The 20,482-nt window shown below is 40.5% G+C and overlaps 1 protein-coding gene and 1 pseudogene across 2 annotated transcripts in view; one reads left to right on the top strand and one right to left on the bottom strand.

The window, feature by feature from the left end:
* Window positions 1-20,482, bottom strand: part of LOC104659883 (contactin-associated protein-like 3) — a 243,106-nt gene that overhangs the window by 64,219 nt on the left and 158,405 nt on the right. For both annotated transcript variants that reach the window (XM_010360050.2, XM_010360049.2), the window contains exons 10-11: window positions 6,646-6,817; window positions 1,207-1,313 (exon numbers count right to left, since the gene is read on the bottom strand). In XM_010360050.2, the coding sequence (XP_010358352.2) occupies window positions 1,207-1,313; window positions 6,646-6,817 (279 nt within the window). The remainder of the gene's footprint in view (window positions 1-1,206; window positions 1,314-6,645; window positions 6,818-20,482) is intronic.
* Window positions 10,667-12,063, top strand: LOC104659882 (annotated as a pseudogene).

The raw sequence follows: 20,482 nt of genomic DNA, 5'->3' as shown, positions 1-20,482 counted from the left end.
ATGTCAGTAGAGATACACAGAAAGAAAACTTTAAAAGTTAAAAACAAATTGAAAAACAAAATAGGCTTTTGAGGATTCTGTGATGTTCTAATTGTAACAGATTGCCAGACGTCAATAACATGGCATGCCCTTTGAAATTCACAAAGGGTGATTCTCCAGTCAAGACACATGATTTTTAATACGGCAGAGGCAGTTGACAGGTGTTAGAATATGTCATCCCTTAGACATTGTTCTTACACTTAAATGTCTACCAGAAGCATGTGAAAGGTTGGTTACAACAGACTCAGGCCACCATCTCCAGCGATTCTGATTTAGTAGGTTTGGGTGAGGCCCGAGACTCTTTACTTGTAACAGGTTCCCAGGGACTCTGGGTGCTGCTGGTGCATAGACCACCCATCAGGCATCCTGGAGCCAAGGCTGTGGAGCCACCTCCTTAGCTCAACTCCTCAGCCGGCCACAAACTAGCTGGGGGCCAAGTTACTTATCCTCCTTCTGTCCTTAACTCTGCAACGAAGATAATAAGTACTTTCTCCCCGGAGCTGCTTTAGGGTTAAATGAGTTAATATATGCAAAGCAATATCAAAGGGCCGGCATAAGTACTCGGTACATTAATACTTTTACAATTATTGACTTTACAATCATCATCACCACCAAGGAAAATCACAGTCATTGGAAGAGACCGTAAAGGTCCTCTAGTTTCTAGCTGATATCCAATTACCTCTTCAAAAATTTTACCATGTTGCAATCCCATGATGGCCTCATCCCAGTGATTGTTAACAAATCTTTAAATACCTTAAATGTAACATTGACAGCCTGGCAAGGGGTTGTTTTTCCCCCTTTCTTTAACTGAAACGATTCTCAGAATTAAAAGTATGGCCCAACTCAAGTAATGGAACAAGCTGTTACATCATGCATTTTTAATTTAATTTAGTTTCTACCTTTTACTATATCTGATTCTCCTAGACTTATGTCCCCACTGCTTCCCAGCTTCTTTTTTCAATCCTATTCATACCATATATTTCTGTGTACTGTCTCAGCACCCTTGTATTCAATAAGGTGGATTAAAAATAAACTAGAAATTGAGTGCTGAAATATCTCTTCTGATATGTTTGCATGATTGCAAATATGCAGCTACATATAAACAACTGATCAAGATGAAATGACAAAGAGATGCTGACAGAAACGCGAGGGAGGCGTGAGGCTTACAGGAATGACAGGTCTCGCCCGTGTAGCCTGTGCCCAGACAGTCACAGGAGAAGGTGTCCCACGACTGGGAACACGCGCCCCCATGCTCACAGTAGCTGGGCAAGCACCTAAAAGAAAACAGATACAACTGCTGTTTCCCTTTTTTGATCATCAGAAAATAAATGTCTTACCAAAAGCAGCTTAATGTGAAAGAACAGCATACGCAAGATAACCCCACATGACGTGATTACTGGGTCTGCCATCAAGGTTCTCTAAATACAGGGACAAACTTTGGATAAATATATCCATTAGCATGCAGCTGATTATCAGGTATCTGTGACAGCAGAATTGTCAACACATTTCTTTTTTTTTTTTTTTTTTTGTCCCAAGTGACACAATAACTTGACATGTGGCAAAACCAATTACATACATAAAACTATGAAATATGGCATGCTGCATTACTACATTGTGGTCATTGTTAAAAGAAAGAAGGGGAGACAGGGAGGAAGATAGAGGGGAGGAGAAAGAAACAGGAACAGCTTCAGTCACATAGTGACAGAGGTCCAGAAATTTTGAAGAACATTTAATTTAGGTCATCTTGTCGCCTTTTAGATTTGGAATGAGCAGTCGGCTGTTGTTTTTTAAGCAATCTTAACACTGGTAATATGTCAATATGACCCAAAGCAATCTACAAATTCAATACAATTCTTATTAAAATCCCAAAGCCTTTTTTTGCAGAAAACAAAAATCCATCCTAAAATTCATAGGGAATCTCAAGGGACCCTGAACTAGCCAAAACAATCTTGAAAAAGAACAGTTGGAGGTCTCCCACTTTCAGAGTTCTCTGGAATCTGCTGCCGCCCACTATCATATTGGGGGCCTAGCCTGCCTGCCTCTCAGGATTGTTAGGGGAACAGGGAGCAGGGTACACTATAGAAACTGACCAGCAGCTGACACAGAGTGGAGGCTTCACCAAGAGGTAGCGTGACCTTCTGGAAGCCTGGCCTGAATACCATGACCCACCTCTGCCTCGAGCAGAGTTGGATCTCAGCCTCTGCCTGCTGTCTCCCGCTGCTGAGCACATAGCTAAGGCTCTGCCCGCTGTCTCCCACTGCTGAGCACATAGCTAAGGCTCTGCCCGCTGTCTCCCACTGCTGAGCACATAGCTAAGGCTCTGCCCGCTGTCTCCCACTGCTGAGCACATAGCTAAGGCTCTGCCCGCTGTCTCCCACTGCTGAGCACATAGCTAAGGCTCTGCCCGCTGTCTCCCACTGCTGAGCACATAGCTAAGGACCTAGTAAAGAGTGAAGATTCTAAAGGACACTGACCTTCCAGGCTGTGAGGGACACCCTCGTCCATGCTGGAGCAGCAGAGGGGGTAAGTGTCCGCCCAAGTGCCCCTCCCCATGGGACCCAGAGAAGTAGCAGAAGAGGGGCTGGGAGGTTGTGACAGGCCTCCTGGCTGTGATGGGAGGACGACCAGCAGAGAACTAGGGTATGAAGTTGACAGAAAGCCCCAGGGGCCTGTATTTGGCCTCCGGAGAGATCCTTTGAGGGGAACCTGAGGGGCTGGGAAGAAGAATCCGCAGCAATCTCTACCCTCCCTGTGCCCTCAGCCCCCCGTCCTGGCTCTCTGGCAGTGCACCACCAGCTCAGGGCCAAGACTTCCACAGATTACACGGTGCTAATGAGCATTTAGTCTGCATTCAGAGAAGAGTTAGGGGCCATCAGAATCACAACTTTTCAAGTATTTCAAAGGCCAAGGCATGGAAAAGCCTGTGTGAACTGATCAGAAGACGGGGAGTTGGAGTGAAAGGCGAGGATGGCTGGGGTGGGGGCCCACCCCCATACCATTTTTTTAAAAAGCAGCTGTTCCTTTTCCCCCACATCCTTCTCCCCCTCCTCCCCTTCTTTCTTAATGGAGCATCTTAAGATCATACATGACTTGAAGATTCCACAAATTTTAAAAAACATTAAAAACCACTGCTGTTTGATATCAACAGGGAGAGAACTTTAGTTCAAAATATTTTGAAATAAAAATTAAGTGATCTGGAGACTATCAACAAGCATACACTATTTTTCTTCAACTAAACACAACATCAATTTGAAAAATTTACATGTAGTACAAATAATAGAGGAAGTAGCTAGCATGCAGAAGGCCAACACAGGGGAAGATGGCAGACGGAGGGCAGGAGTAGGGTGAGCAGCCTGGTCAGCACAGCCAGGTGAGGAGGTGACACAGGCCTCCCTGCTCAGGGAGCCCCAGCTGGACCCCACTGGAAGCTCTGCCATGTGGTACACAGAGCAACCCTGAAGAGTACAGGAGTCTGACGTAAGACGTGATGTAAGAAGTTAAAACCTACCCCGGCCGGGCGCGGGGGCTCACGCCTGTAATCCCAGCACTTTGGGAGGCAGAGGCAGGCAGATCATGAGGTCAGGAGATCGAGACCATCCTGGCTAACCCGGTGAAACCCCATCTCTACTAAAAATACAAAAAATTAGCTGGACATGGTAGCAGGCGCCTGTAGTCCCAGCTACTCGGGAGGCCGAGGCAGGAGAATGGCGTGTACCCGGGAGGCAGAGCTTGCAGTGAGCCGAGATGGCGCCACTGCACTCCAGCCTGGACGACAGAGCGAGACTCCATCTCAAACAAACAAACAAAAAAACCTATCCAAACATAAACATCCATTATTTGTGACTCTGTCATCCAAAGTGCCTACTGCTATTTTTTGCGTAGCTTACAATTTTGACTAAAAAAGATAACTTCATACCCCATATCTGTCTCTAAGTAGGATTTTTAGGTCTGGTATTTGAATAACATGTTTCTACTTTGCAAATTAGTGATATGGTTTGGCTGTGTCCCCACCCAAATCTCATCTTGAATTGTAGTGCTCATAATTCCCACGTCATGGGAGGGAACCTGTGGGAGGTAACTGAATCATGCCAGCAGGTCTTTCTCATGCTATTCTGTGATAGTGAGTAAGTCTCGAGAGATCTGATAGTTTTAAAAAGGGGAGTTTCCCTGCACAGGTTCTCTTGCCTGCCACCATGTAAGATGTGTCTTGCTTCCCCTTCACCTTCTGCTATCATTGTGAGGCCTCCCCAGCCATGTGGAACTGTGAATCCATGAAGCCTTTTTCCTTTATAAATTACCCAGTCTTGGGTATATCTTTGTTAACAGCATGAGAACAGACTAATACAATTAGAGCTTTTTTTTTTTTTTGGTTAACAAAGAAAGGCTAATAGATGCTTACAGGCCGGTTTTCAGGATACTTAAAAGTGAATTTTCAGTTTTTTCAGGATTTCAAAACTGAACATAAAGGGAACAGCAAAGGTCTTTAATTTTAACTCTGTAGAATGTCATTTTGTGTCCCCAAAGTTTTCTAATTTTATTGCTTTATAAAATTCAGGTTTTCAAAATAATCTCAGAGGAGCTAGTCTTCTATGTTACTGACTTTGGGAATGAAATAGTGAATAGCCTTCATTTGTAGCCCTATTTGAAAATAATTTAAAAGTGCTTTCTTAAAACCCTTATCTGCAGTGATTATTGTACACATCATGGCTGAAGTTTAAGTGTGGCTCACACATACATGCTTACTTGAGCATGTTTACAACTAACTTTGGGGTACAATTTGGAGGTCTTTTTAAAATGTGGGATCTTAGAGACCAAGTTAGGCACCAGTGTAACTCTTGTGACTTTAAGGTTAAAACAAAACAATCTATAACAGTAAAAACAATAGTTTTGTACTTTGGGAGCTACATGCACAAAGCAGGCAATGTGGATCATCTCTGAGAAAAGGCAGCCTCACGATATGTATCTCATAACAGATATACTGCAAATGGATATTTTGTTAGTAATTAACAAGATATCAAAATAATGTCATGTAAGTGGAGAAAATCACACTTGCATCACAGCTGGGCTGACAGCTCTTGTCACTCACAGTGTGGGCACATGGGACATTTCCCCTTAACCCAGACAGAACTGAGCTCCCTGGATAGTTAGCTGAGCAATGTGGGATTATATTAAGTGAGCAAATGGCCAGAAATCTTCCCAACTACCCTCCCCACTACAGAGTGGGGTTCTGGAGCTGGTGTTGAGATGTAAATGCAGTCCCAGCTGTGTGTCAAGAGTTGGAATCTCAAGAGTGAGAGGTACTTGACAAAATTCTTACACTTCATACATATACTCCTCATCTTTTAATTAATCCATTTTTCCTACAAATCAGCAGAATGTTCACAGGGGGAAATTATTCCGTGCTGAATAAAGTTCATATGAATGAACTTTTCCTTTAGTAGAAATTATGTTTTTTTAATATGTCACTATGAGTTATAAATTAAAACCTGTTTAGCCAGAGATGATAATTTTACAGTTAATGTTTAAAACAGAATTGACTAACAGAATTTACTCCATGAAGAAGGCAGGTTTTGAAAGTTCTACCAGGTGTAGATATAACTTTAAATTTTTAAATATGTAGCACTTCTTTATTCACTGAAAGTAAATACCAAATGTACTATGGCAAATTGTATGTAGAAATATTGTTTTTCCAGGTGTGACCCTGTGATTCTTCTCAGCCAAAATCATTGTAAAATTATGGCACAACTAGCGTAACTGTGGTTGTAATACTTATTTTAATTAAATGTTTTTCTTGTTTAACCTTCTCCATATTTCATTGAGTACGTCCTTTGGCACATATCTTCATCCATCTTTATGATTCAAACTTTTCTAGGAGAAATTACTTTTTATTTTCTCTGCAGGACATGTGGGGTTGGGTAGCTAATGAATAGTAACTCGGCAAATTCCTCTGCCTGGAAAAATATCATCCAACTGATGGGTGTGTGGTTGCAAAAGCCAGCTTGATAACTATTAGCTGAGCAACCTGGGATCATATTAAGATAAAATCCATAAGGTGTATGTCTTCTAATACAATACTATCATTTAAAAAATTTATTCCATTAGATATGCAGTTTTCTTTCTTTTTTTTTTTTTTTTTTTGAGACAGAGTCTGGCTCTGTCGCCCAGGCTGGAGTGCAGTGGCGCGATCTCGGCTCACTGCAAGCTCCGCCTCCTGGGTTCACACCATTCTCCTGTCTCAGCCTCCCGAGTAGCTGGGACTACAGGCGCCGCCACCATGCCCGGCTAAATTTTTTTTTTTTTTTTTTTTTTTTTTGTATTTTTAGTACAGACGGGGTTTCACCATGTTAGCCAGGATGAAGCTGATCTGATCTCGTGATCCACCCCCCTCCACCTCCCAAAGTGCTGGGATTACAGGCGTGAGCCACTGTGCCCAGCCAAGATGCAGCTTTCTAATCTTCATAATAATTATGACTATTTCATTCCCTCTGGAAAGAAAGATAACAGCAGCAACAACAAAGAGAACAGAATGCCTTTTTCCAGCTGTCTACATTTGCTTCCTTCAACTTTGAAAACAGGTAAGCTCAAGTGACCTAGGATGGCCCTTACCTGTCTGTGATGCCGCAGGAGTCTATCTGGAGGTCCCTGAAACTCCCCAGCACCCCCTGCTGTACTGAGATGGGGTCCACCGCTTTGTCACCAATGGTGATGAGCCTCAGGCAGCCCTGAAACCCTCCCAGGGGGCTTTTACATCCAGAGCCAGAGCTGTTGTCCAGGCAGCCTGAATATGGAGACAAAAATAGGACAAAAGCAATAACTATGACAAAACTATTCCACAGTATTTACTATATGAAGACTGCTGCTACCCCTTGTTTATGGACATCGGTATGATGTGATGAGCTTCACCATTCATTAGAGAGGTGAGAAGAGGCAAGGTTAGAACTGATCAAATTTAAGATAATACCTGGAATTCAGAATAAGAAATTATGGGGGAAAATTTAGATTTAAAATTCCTGTAACAGGAATTATTGCCCAACCAACTGAAAAGAGGTTTGGCTTCTTTTGTGAAATCTCATCTAAGAAATAATCATGCATTTTAGCATCACGTAGTGTAAGTGAAAAACATTAAAATGGAGGTTAAATTAAAAGAAATCATAGCCCACATTTTATTTAGGATATACTGGATTTATGAAGTGTGAAAAATGCTACATAAAAATATAATTGTGTACTACCATTTATCTAAAATATGTTAAATTATCTACCCTATAGGTGTTTTTGTGTGTTGTGATGTATGTGCCTTTGGGAGTATTTAAAAACAATTTTTTTTTTTATACTGACTGGGTGGAAACACCTAGATTTGCTTTTCTAGTAACACTTTCTTTGGTATTAGGTGCTTTAGTCAAATATATAACCGAAGATTAAATTCTAATGTTAACAACAACACGAAAAGTAACAGGACCTAACACATTGTTAGGGTACATAAGGATAAAAATTTGCAGTCCAGAATGTTCCATGAATAGAAAGAAATAAAATAGACATTTGATTTTTCCAATATTAGAAGTTAAATATTAAAAGTTTGACCACAACCATCAGCTAATTTCACCTAAACTACAAATGGCAATGCTTATGACATCATTTCCTTTTACTATCTGGGCTTGTTTTGTGAAACAGGAACAATGCTTGTAAGAAGTAGTGGTGAGTGCCTGACTTTGACTTAAGCAGTATTATTCCACACCAGTCCAAGCATATAGGAAAGCAGTGTCTTGAACTTACTGCCAACCTCTGAGTTACAATATATAACCTAATAATGGAACTCTAATTCAAAGTTTGAAAAATAAGGAAAAGGATGAAAGTACACACTCTAGTTAAAGAAAGAGAGCACAATAATTATAAAATGTCTTTTTATTTAAAGACAACTGTTTGTAGAAAGAGTCATATTAATTCAGAATAAAATTATAAGGCATATGTCTAAGTCAGGAGTCTGCAAAGGTTTTCTGTAAAATGCCAGATAGTAAACATTTTCGGTTTTGTGGGTCACACCTGGTCTCTGTTGCATATCCTTCTTGTTATAACCCTTTAAAAATACAAAGCAATTATTCATTTGGGCTAATATGCCATAGACCATGATTTGTCTACCTCTGATCTAAATGAATACTTAATTTTAACATACAAATATGAAAGAGGCACCTCATTTCATAATGGTGTAATGCCAATGACAACAGAAATTTAATAATTAATTTAATTGCACATTATGAAATTACAGCTTTTGAAAAATTTTATCCTTTGCCTTATTTTAAAAAAGGAGCTGGCTTATATTGATTCTGTAAGCACTGTTTCTTTCAAACTTGTGACACGATATAATTTCTTATTTTCTTTCCCAATCATTCAAATATTAGGTATTAAATCTAATATTTGGCATGATGCTTTGAGTCCATGCAAATATCCTTTTCTCCAAAGATTACAATAAATGTACAGCAATATTTATCACCAGAGGATTGTGTTTTTAGTGTTCTTTCTTTATTAAAATGAAAAAAAATGAAGTACAGAATTTGTACTTCTGTGTTTTTCATTGACTGATCTCTCTTTGACCTATTATTGTTAATCACTAGTACAATTTCAAAAAATAGTCAATGAAGATTCCTCTTACTGGAATCAATGAAGCACCTCCCAATGCCTGAACTCTTATTTCCTCCCTAAAAGTCTCCAAAAAAAAAAAGTTGTTTAGATTTCTATTTTAATAACTGAAGCTTTATCTCCTTAACAGTTTAATATTTTCTGCTTTAGATTGCTAAAGTAAAAGCCTCCCTCATATTTAAGACTTCTTTTTAGTTTATCTCAACTTTATACATAACCTCACAGAGACTTGGAAGTTTAACATTTAACATCATATTTTTTAAAAGCTTGAAGACTAAAATCTTTTATATTTTTATATTTAAAAAAGAAATATAAGTTCAAATGGTACAGCAGAACCTTCTGAAGAATGGGAACCTAAAGAGAGTGAACTTTGTATAATTCTACTGCATCTCACTAATCATTAAGAAATAAACACATTAGGTTAAGAATTAGGAGGATTATTAATTCAATAAATATTTTTGAGTAATGAATTATAGGAATATAAACAGTTCTGCTAATCTTTCTTTCACCAAGTGGTGTTTCCTGACACATAACTTAGGTTATTTTACTTATTTTTTTTTTTTTTGAGACAGAGTCTTACACTGTCGCCCAGGCTGGAGTGCAGTAGTGCGATCTAGGCTCACTGCAAGCTCTGCTTCCCAGATTCACGCCATTCTCCTGCTTCAGCCTCCTGAGTAGCTGGGACTACAGGCGTCTGCCACCAGGCCTGGCTATTTTTATTTATTTATTTATTTTTTATTTTTAGTAGTGACGGGGTTTCACCATGTTAGCCAGGATGGTCTTGATCTCCTGACCTCGTGATCTGCCTGCCTCGGCCTCCCAAAGTGCTGGGATTACAGGCGTGAGCCACTGTGCCCCACCAAGTTATTCTTAAATAAAATAAAATCAATAACTCTGTTAGAAAAAAAAAACCTAAAATAAATCCAGGTGACCCCCAAAAAAGTTAAGAAACTTTCGGGACAAATTCTAATCATAAAGTACTGCGTGTTTTCAGATATGAAATCAAACAAAGATATTAAGACCCATGAAAATTTTAGCCTGGTTATTTTCATTTGTCTAAGCATATGAGGTTGGCAAGAAAATTGTCACTGTGTGTTACTGCAGTGACAGACTTCAATGCAGTGTTGCCACAAGTTCTCGGTCTAGCAACTTCCTACAAGAAGGATGTGAGGACTGGCGATACAACAGTCAAGTTTGTATTCTCAATGTCATGGAAGGAGGTATGGCATTGAATAGCAGAAGGATTCCATAAAGGTAAGTTTAAAAGAATTTGACCTTCAGTCAATCTCTGTTTCAGGCATGAAGGCAAAAAATGCAGGCTATATGCACAATCTGCAACCGTACAGAGTGCTGCTTGAAAAACACTTCAAAAAGATGAAATCTCAGACTAGAAAAAATAAATGGACAAATGACAGTATAGAAGATAAGTCTGCATCTCCGAATTAAACTTTCTTTCTTTCTTTTGAGACGGAGTCTTGCTCTGTTGCCAGGCTGGAGTGCAGTGGCGCGATCTTGGCTCACTGCAACCTCCACCTCCCGCGTTCAAGTGATTCTCCTGCCTCAGCCTCCCCAGTAGCTGGGACTACAGGCACCCGCCACCATGCCCAGGTTATCTTTGTATTTTCAGTAGAGACAGGCTTTCACTATGTTGGCCAGGTGGTCCTGAACTGCTAACCTCAGATGATACACCTGCCTCGGCCTCCCAAAGTGCTGGGATTACAGGCGTGAGCCACTGTGCCTGGCCTAAACTTTCTATTAAAATAAATCTAGTGAGATCCAGAAATCCACCTGTGATTTGTTCCAAGTCTCTCTCAAGGTTTCTTTGGTACAAATAACATTTTCCATTTATTTGGCATCAGGAAATTGGTGGGTTTTCTTCTTCTCCCTTCTTCCTTCTCCTTTTCCGTCTCTTTCTTCTTCATTTGTTCGTATTAACGTGGTTACTCATGGGTAGAGTCAGCAGGGAAACATTAAATTCAAAAAAAAAAAAAAAAAGATGTCCCCATATGATGGCCTGGGAGTGGAGACCAGTGACTCAAAAGCAGAAGGCTTGTCCCAAAACATCAAACTTCTGCAGTCTCAGCTTCAGGTGGGGAAGGCAGTGCTCACTCAGGGAAAGAGCCAAAGGAAGAAACAGTGCAGCTCTTGCCCCAGTCACTGTCCTAAGGCCAGGCAGCTCCTTAGATGACCTGCAAATTGGGGACACACCACGGCATGCAGCAGCCGGGCTGAAGGATCCTGTTCCCAGTGGGTTTCTGCAGGGGACGTTCTGATTCCCTTAGCTGACGAATATGATCCTAGGTTTCTTTATGATTATGAGAAAGTAGTGAAGCCAAAGAGAGGAATGACAGACACAGCACATACGAAAGGAAATAGAAGGAAGGGAAAAGAGACCTAAAGACAGGCAGAAAGCTAGGGGGGTTCTGATCAAGGCGACCAGATCCAGATTCTGATGAAGACAAAGATTAGGAAAGAGAGAGGAGGAAAAGAAGTAGGGCAGAGCTGCCATTGCCCCACCCACTTCCCTGGCAGAGAAAGACAGAGTCACCCCGAGGTTTTCCTTATGAAGGGGATTCAAGACCTCAATCACGCTCTTCCAAAGCTGCCATTCCTCCTCCAGTGAAGGAGGAACAGGACAGACCGAGATCTCCAAACCGGCCTAGTAGCTCCTTCCTCGCTAACGTGGTGGGAACGGTGGCGCACATCATGCAGAAGCGCGGCTTCCGGGAAGGCCAGGGCCTCGGGGAGCACCAGCAGGGGCTGCGCGCCGCCTTTCCGGTGGGGAAGACCAGCAAACCTGGCGGCAAGATCATCATGGGCGACGCCGCGGAGAAAGATGCATTGTAGAATCAGGTACAAATCCACTGACTGAAATACCTGAGTCCTACCAACGTGGTCCTCCTAAGGGGCATAGTTGGTGCAGGGAAGGTGGATGAAGACTTGGAAGTTGAAACCAGGGAAGAATGTGTGATGACATATTTTTCAGTTCATATGGTTTCCTATGAGACATAGCATCATTAAGGATAAAATAAGTAAAACTGAAAAGTGTATGGTTAATCTAGTTTTAATAATGAGTTCGTTTTGTTATGTTTCTTCTTCTTTTCCATTGTCAATTTATATTGACTCCGAGAAAACAGGCTTGATGGATGAAGTCCACGGTATTTTCCAATTTTGCCATGACAAATATGGCAAAGTTGGAAAATGTGTGATAATGTGAACTTCTTGGTGGCCCTGATGAAGAAGCAGTACAGACATTTTTAGAATTTGAGAGTTGAGTCAGCAATTAAAGCCGTTGTTCGCTTGAATAGAAGGTATTTTCGTGGACAGGTGGCAAGAGGATGCTTTTACAATTTGGACAAATTCAGGGTCTTGGACTTGGTGGAACAAGTTTGATTTTAAGAACTAGAGCATGAGTCATCTCCGGTGACCCTTAAATAACCAGCAGGCTAAGAAAAGAAGGAAAAAGGTCACAGCCTCCATGGCTGTTGGATACTGAGATTCTTGGAAAGACTTCCAAGGTATACAGTGATTGATCCCTTTTCATTTTGTGACTTTTAAATATTGTATAAAAATCCAAATCCTTTTAAATAAATAAATAACATGCACAGCTGACTAGTTTCAATCATTGGTGGATACTATACTGTAGGAATGAAGTTAGTGTCTGCAGCTGCACATATTCAGGCCATTCTAACTATATAAGCTAGTTAGGAAGAAAATACTGTGGATTTTATCCATCAAGCCTGTTTTCTCCAGGCCAATATAAAACAAATGGAAAGGAAAAAGAAACATAATAAAAAGAACTCATTATTAAAACTGGATTACAGGATTAATTTTAATCTTTTCAGTTTCACTTATTTGATTCTTAGTGATGCTATGTGTCACAGGAAACTATAGGAACAGAAATGTCCCAAGAATTAAATTTGCTGAGAAAACAGAAAAGGGCTTATTAGTCTCTTTCAATACACTGCACAGCATTCAAGAAGAATTTGGATCATGTGGTCTTTAAATTACTAAAATGAGTAATGAATACTAGCGGAACCAAAGGCTATTTCTATGTGAGGAAATCTATTTTGTGTTTATATGCATCAGTAAAATTTAACAACCAGCCTATGATGTTAAACATGGTGGTTAGAGCTGGTGTTTCCCAAAGTTTACTATACAGATGGGTAAATAAAGTTACAAAAGCGCACACAAGGAATGCAAAATTCACTGGAAAAACTGGGTATGTTAAGAATATTTAAAAAACTGAATTTTACGCTAGGCATGGTGGCTCATGCCTGTAATCCCAGCACTTTGGGAGGCTGAGGTGGGTGGATCACCTCAGACCAGCCTGAACAACATGGCAAAACTCTGTCTCTACAAAATACGAAGAAAACAAAACAAAAATTAGCTGGGTGTGGTGGCACTGGCCTGTAGTCCCAGCTACTCTGGAGGCTAAGGTGGAAGAAGTGCTTGAGCCTGGAGAGGCAGAGGCTGCACTGAGCTGTGATTGTTCTACTGCACTCCAGCCTGGGCAACAGAGTGACTCCCTATCTAAGAAAAAAGCAAAACAACAAAACAAACACCACCCCCCTACATTTTATAAAGCAATTCTAAAAGCAAAAATGAAAATCGCCTAACAATAGCAAAATGGGACAGGAGAACTGATAAAACGTGGTATATTTATGTAACAGAATATGTATTCTTTTAAAAAATTATTAGTAATATTTTTCTAACTGTACATATATGATCTATTTCACATTAAAAATGAACAAAATTATGATATGAATAAAACTAACTCAAAAGCATTTCTAACATTAGCATGTATATATTTATGGAAATGTGTTCTTGGATAACGGGACGTTATAAAATCTCACCTGGAGAATTTCAACCATAAAGGTGATACTATATTTATACTTCGATAAATCATTTTCTGTAATCAACTTTATTTAGTATCACTTAAAAAATGAACGGTACTTTCATTCTTATCCCTTTTAGTGCTTCCTAAATATTTTACTTTTGAAATGATAGGTCTTGGATATATTGGCTTATTTGTTTTTTGTTATAAAATCTGCCATCTATAGCAAATGTTTTAATACAATTCTGGGCACATATGCACACCTCGGAATATGAGGACAGAAAACAATCAGAAGCTTTGCAGATTGACATTGTCTGTTTTCACCGTTGCTCTGTGGAAAGTTTGCTCTGAAGGACTGCCAGAGTTTAGAAAATAAGATTTAGAATTTCCATGCTGACAGCCAATTTTAGGGATGAATTTTACTTTCATATTGTGCTGTCTCCAACATAATTTTAAAAGGATTCTGGAAAAAAAATAGTAAGATACAAAACTACTAATACTCTCAGGAAGCACCTCAAGCACTGATTAGCAAATGTATCTTATTATTTACAGTTAAATGACATTTCTAATGACCAAGGACTTTCTGCATAAACATCCCTGGGGAGAAGATTTATTGCACCCTTCTGTGACCTCCCACTCTGACTGCCCTCTCTTAGGCTGCAGTGTCTCTTGGTTCTACTCAGTCATTGACTGAGCTGGCAAATATTCTGTTGATCATTGTCTAGGAAAGGCTGATGTGCTCCCCGACTTAGTAAAATGTTTCACCGCATCATTACTGAGCAATAAAAATAAGCTGAAATAATCGACTGAGTTGAACTATTAGTCACTTTGGGCAAAACATGGCCTTTCTTCGTGAGGCAGTGGCACATCAGTAAGATGCTCCAGAGGGGCCAAGGCTCCAGGGACACCTGTGTGGTGCAGTAAAACCAGCACATAAAGCAGTGAAAAAGGTAACGGCACTCATTTAGCATTGTTACAATTCCACCGGGCACGGTGATGAAGGGAAGCTCCATAAAGGGTGGTCTATTTAAAACTGGTTCCCGAGTGTGATCCTTTATTTAGGCGTATCTGGAAGACATGCATTTCAGTCCTGAATTCGCAGTCTTTTTTCAACAACCCTATGAAACAAAAGGGATCCAGCATGGTGACTACAGGGAACGATACTGTTTTATTTACCTGGAATTTGGAAAGAGAGTAGATTTTAAATGTCTTCACTCCCCTCTGCTACAAACATGGTAACTATGTGTGGTGTGCTGGGTGTGTTAATTAACTTGACTGTGCTAATCAGAACACAGTGTATACCTATATCAAATCATAACGTAGTATACCTTGAATATACAGAATTTTTATTTGTCCAATAAGTATTTTAAATTTTTTTAGAAAGGGACTTATGGCAGAGTAGCAGTAGTGGGTGGTAAGGCCTGGGTCAAGCTCAGCTCCAGGTGGGAGGTGGGGTCAGGGAGGAACCCAGTAAGCAGCTCTGGCCTTGCAGGTGTAACACTGTAGGCCTCTGTCTTCCCAAGGCATATTCCCTGTGTGTTGTCCCAGCGTCTTCCCTCTATGTGTGTCTCTGCACCTACATTTCCCTTTTTTATAAGGACACTGGTCATACTGGATTGGGGCTCACCTTAATGACCTCATTTTAACTTGATTACCTCTGCAAAGATCCTATTTCCAAACAAGGTCACATTCTGGGGTTCATATGAATTTGAGGGAAAACAATTCAATTCATAATATCATCTCTGAAATAAGGACAACTTATGTATATACAATTTGGGTTGTGGTTGCTGAGTATCTATTTCAAATGGGTTATGGGCTCTTCTCATACTTTCAGGTCAAAGGGGACTTTGGAATCCATACTGTATGCATGTATGCATGTATGATCATGGATCAGCCTTCCCATTTCTGTCACTGTGTCCCTATCCCTATATGGTTCATGATCATGTATGTTACTTTAGCTCCAAGGCCATACACAATCCAAACAAAACAAAATAAAACAAAACACAGAAACTGTGTTGGCTATTTTGACTGCTGAAACTATTCTCTTTGTGTGTATATATATATATATTTTTTAGTTTAGTTTTCCAAGTGATTCTCCTGCCTCAGCCTACCAAGTAGCTAGAATTACAGGCACCTGCCATCATGCCTGGCTAATTTTTTCTTTTTATATTTTTGTAGTGACAGGGTTTTACCATGTTGGCCGGGCTTGTCTTTAACTCCTGACCTCAGGTGATCCGTCTGCCTCAGCCTCCCAAAGTGCTGGGATTACAGGTGTGAGCCACCGCGACTGGCCATATATATCTCTCTCTCTCTCTTTTTCAGGGCCATATATATTCTCAGGGTGTGTTTGAGAAACCCCCTCCCTTTTTTTTGGCTATTGTCCAAGGGTTCAGAACTGAATGGGAATGTCTGTAAATGGATGTGATGGAGGCTGGAATGTGTATCAGCTTTTCATCATCACTGTAACAAATCACTAAAACATTCTCTTACTATCTCTCACTTTAGAAGTGTGTGAGGGCTGGACTGATGACCTTGCTTAGTATTACAAGGACAAAATCAAGGTGCTCTTGGGATCTTTATGAAGGCTCTAGGGGAGAATGTGTGTCCAAGCAAATGCAGGTTAGAGCAGAATTCATCTTCTTGTAGTTGTAGGAGTGAGGTCCCAGTTCATCACCGGCTGGTAGTTGGGGCCTCTCAGCAGCGTCAGGCTGCCTGCATCGCTCTTCATGGTGCCCCGTTCATTTTCTAAACCAGCAATGCTGCAGAGAGACATTCTCCTGCTTCCAGTTCCTCTGGCTTCTCCCTCACCCACACACCTCTTCTGTGTCTCTTCTGCCTCCAATCAAATTAAATCTCTTAGGTGCTCATGTGATTACACTGAGCCCACTGCATGAATCACGATCATCTCCTGTCTTAAAGTCTGCAACCTTAATTACATCTGCAAAATCCCTTATGTGATGTAACAGATTCACAGTTTTCAGGGATTAGGGCATCTTGGAGAGTCATTCTTGCTGCCGCAAAATATTCTTCATTCCTTCATGAAATGTTGTTTGCTTTCATATATTTGTCTCTAGAGAAGCATCAGGTATTTTCTCAACATCCCTTCATGTTAAAAACCCTCAACAAACGAGGCATTGGAGGAACATACTTCAACATAATAAGAGCCACCTATGACAAACCCACAGCCAGCATCATACTGAATGGGCAAAAGATGTGAAGCATTCCCCTTGAAAACTGGGGACAAGACAGAGATACCCTCTCTCATTATTCCTACCCAACATAGTACTGGATGTCCTAGCCAGAGCAATCAGGCAAGAGAAAGAAATAAAAGGCATCTAAATAGGAGGAGAGGAGGTCAAACTGTCCCTATTTGCAGATTATATGATTCTATACCTACAAACCCCAACATCTCTGCCCAAAAGCTTCTTGATTTGATAATCTCAGTAAAGTTTCAGGATACAAAATTAATGTACAAATATTAGTAGCATTCCTATATACCAACAACATGCAAGCTGAGCGCCAAATCAAGAATGTAATCCTATTCGCATTACCACAAAAAGAATAAAATACCTAGGAATACAGCTAACCAGGGAGGTGAATGATCTCTACAACAAGAATTACAAAACACTGCTCAAAGAAATCATAGATGACATACAAATGGAAAAACATTCCATAATCATGGATAGGAATAATGAATATGGTTTTTAACCATATTGGGCCACACTGCCCAAAGCACTTTATAGATTCAATGCTATTCCTATCCAATTACCAATGGTATTCTTCACAGAACCAGTAAAAACTATTTTAAAATTAATATAGAACCAAAAAAGAGCCTGAATAGCCAAGGGAATCCAAGGCAAAAAGAACAAATCTGGAGGCATTACGTAACCCAACTTCAACCTCTACTACAAGGCTATAGTAACCAAAAGAGCATGGTACTGGTACAAAAACAGACACACAGACCAATGGAACCAAACAGAGAGCCCAGAAATAGTGCCACAAACTTACAACCATTTGATCTTTGACAAAGTCGACAAAAACATGCAATAGGGAAAGGACTCCCTATTAAATAAATGGTGCTGGGATAACTGGCTAACCATAAGCAGCTCCTGGATCCCTTCCTTACACCACATACAAAAATCAACTCAAGATGGATTAAAGAGTAAAATGTAAAACCTGTCAGGTGCAGTGGCTCATGCCTATAATCCCAACACTTTGGGAGGGCGAGGTGGGAGGACAGCTTGAGTCTCAGAGTTTGAGACAAGCCTGGCAACATAGCAAGACCTCATCTCCACAAATAATAATGATAATTATTATTATTAGCTGAGTCTGGTGGCACGCACCTGTAGTTCTGGCTAATCAGGAGGCTGAGGCAGGGGAATCTCTTAAGCCTAGAAGGTTGAGGCTGCATCGTGCCATTGCACTCCAGCCTGAGCAACAGGTGAGACCCTGTCTCAAAAAAAAAAGTAAAGCCTATAACTATAAAAACTCTGGATGATAACCTAGGAAATACAGGAAATAGCATTTTGGACATAGGACATAGCAAAGATTTCATGACAAAGACACCGAAAGCAACTGGAACAAAAACAAAAGTTGACAAATGGGACCTAATTAAACTAAAGGGCTTCTGCACAGCAAAAGAAACTATCAACAGAGTAAACAGACAACCTACTGGAAGAAAATATTCACAAATTATACATCTGACAAAGGTCCAATATCTGGAATCTATAAGGAACTTAATTTAACAAGTAAGAAAAAAAAACTACCCCATTAAAAAACGGGCAAAGGATGTGAACAGACACTTTTCAAAAGACATACATGTGGCCAACAAGCATATGAAAAACTCCTCAGCATCACTAGTCATAAGATAAATGCAGATCAAAACCACAATGAGATGCCATCTCACACCAGTCAGAATGGCTATTATTTAAAAGGCAGAAAATAACAGGTGCCGGTAAAGCTGTGGAGAAAAGAGAGTGCTTATATACTGCTGGGGGGGTTATACATTAGCTCAGCCATTGCAGCAAGCAGTTTGGTGATTTCTCAAAGAACTTAAAGCAGAGCTACCACTCGACCCAGCAACCCCATTGAGTACACACCCAAAGAAGTAATAATCCTTCTACCTTAAAGACACATAGATGTGTATGTTCATTCACAATAGCAATGACATAGAATCAACCTAAATACCCATCAACTGTAGCATAAAGAAAATGTGGTACATATATACCATGGAATACTATGTAGCCATAAAAAAGGATGAGATAATGTCCTTTGTAGCAACATGGATGGAGCTGGAGGCCATTATCCAAAGTGAACTAACACAGGAACAGAAAACCAAATACCATGTATTCTGACTTACGAGTGAGAGCTTAATATTGAGTACACATGGACACAAAGCAGGGAAACATAGACACCACAACCTACTTGAGGGTGGAGGATGGGAGGAGGGTGAGGATCCACCTCCTGGGTACTATGATAAACTACCTACTGGGTACTATGCTCATTACCTGGGTGATGAAATAATCTGTGCACCAAGCCCCCATTACACGCAATTTACCTGTGTAACAAACCTGCACATGTGTACCTCTGAGCCTAAAATAAGTTTAAAAACAAGAGAAGCATCACATATTTTCTGAAGGAAATGGGAATATATATGAATATACATTGTCAAAGACTATAATGTTTGAGATTTTCTATTGCTTATTTCAGTAGTTTCTGGACCTATTCCATCTGGCCCAGCAGTTGTGAAAACAAAGTAGTGTGGATCCAACTCTGTCATCTGTTTCTGTCATGCAGATTTGAGCCCTCCTCCTAAAGGAGGGACAGATTTTAGTCCCATCCTAATAAAAAAAATCTCTGCTCTGTTTACTGTTTTTCTCTACTCGGTTTGGAAAAATTTTGTTGAGATGATTGTCTATACCATATATGGCTGAGAGCAGGTATAGGAGGTATCTTGGTGCTCATACTTGGAAACCCTGAATGTGGCGTCATCCTCAGCACATGGAATTTCTCAGATCATTGACGACCTTGGACCAGCGACTATTCCTTAAGCTAACTTCGCTCTTCTGAAAAGGTTGGCAGGCATGGCTACATTTTTCTGAGGACTCCTTATGTTATCATCCACTCAAGATAAATCAAGGCATTAACTAATTTCAAAAATCTTGACCTGGTGCCGGTGGCTCACGCCCGTAATCCCAGCACTTTGGGAGGCCGACGCAGGCGGATCACAAGGTCAGGAGATCGAGACCCTCCTGGCTAACACGGTGAAACCCCGTCTCTACTAAAAATACAAAAAACTAGCCAGGCAAGGTGGCGGGCAACTGTAGTCCCAGCTACTCGGGAGGCTGAGGCAGGAGAATGGCGTAAACCCGGGAGGCGGAGCTTACAGTGAGCTGAGATCCGGCCACTGCAGTCCAGCCTGGGCGACAGAGCCAGACTCTGTCTCAAAAAAATAAATTAATAAACACAAAAAAATAAAAATCTTAAGCTCTTCAGGTTTACTCTGTGTCTGCTTAGAGGAAAAAGCATCCAACTGGAGATATAAATGTATCCATTAATAAAAGGTAATGGAGGCACAGAGGCTGATTTGAGCTAACAGTGATTCATCAATCACTGCTGAAGCAGCTTCAAATGGAACTGGTTCAGGGACCCTTTCAAGGGAACGAAAAGGGCCAGCTTCTGTGAGGTGCATACAGGAGCAGATTTTTCACTGGTTGTAGTTATGCAATTGCCTTACTTGGTTGATCCTGCTGGAAAGTCTCTAGTTATATGTTAACTGGTGGCTTCTGATTGGTTAGCCTTAAGTTTGACTTTTTTTTTTTTTAAGCCATTTACAAGAAATAGCTCAAGTTAAAAGTTTTGCTTATACTGGTAAATCAAGCAAAGTTAAGGCCACTTACAAGGCTTTGTCTGGTCAGAGATTCCTCGGGCCATTTTAATTTTGTTTAACAATTTAAATACACACTGTGTGCCAAG

The sequence above is a fragment of the Rhinopithecus roxellana genome, chromosome 16 (genome assembly GCF_007565055.1).
Source record: "Rhinopithecus roxellana isolate Shanxi Qingling chromosome 16, ASM756505v1, whole genome shotgun sequence".
In the NCBI taxonomy this organism is placed as follows: domain Eukaryota; kingdom Metazoa; phylum Chordata; class Mammalia; order Primates; family Cercopithecidae; genus Rhinopithecus; species Rhinopithecus roxellana.
The sequence above is the reverse complement of the archived record's forward strand: the minus strand, read 5'-3'. Positions and strand labels throughout refer to the sequence as shown.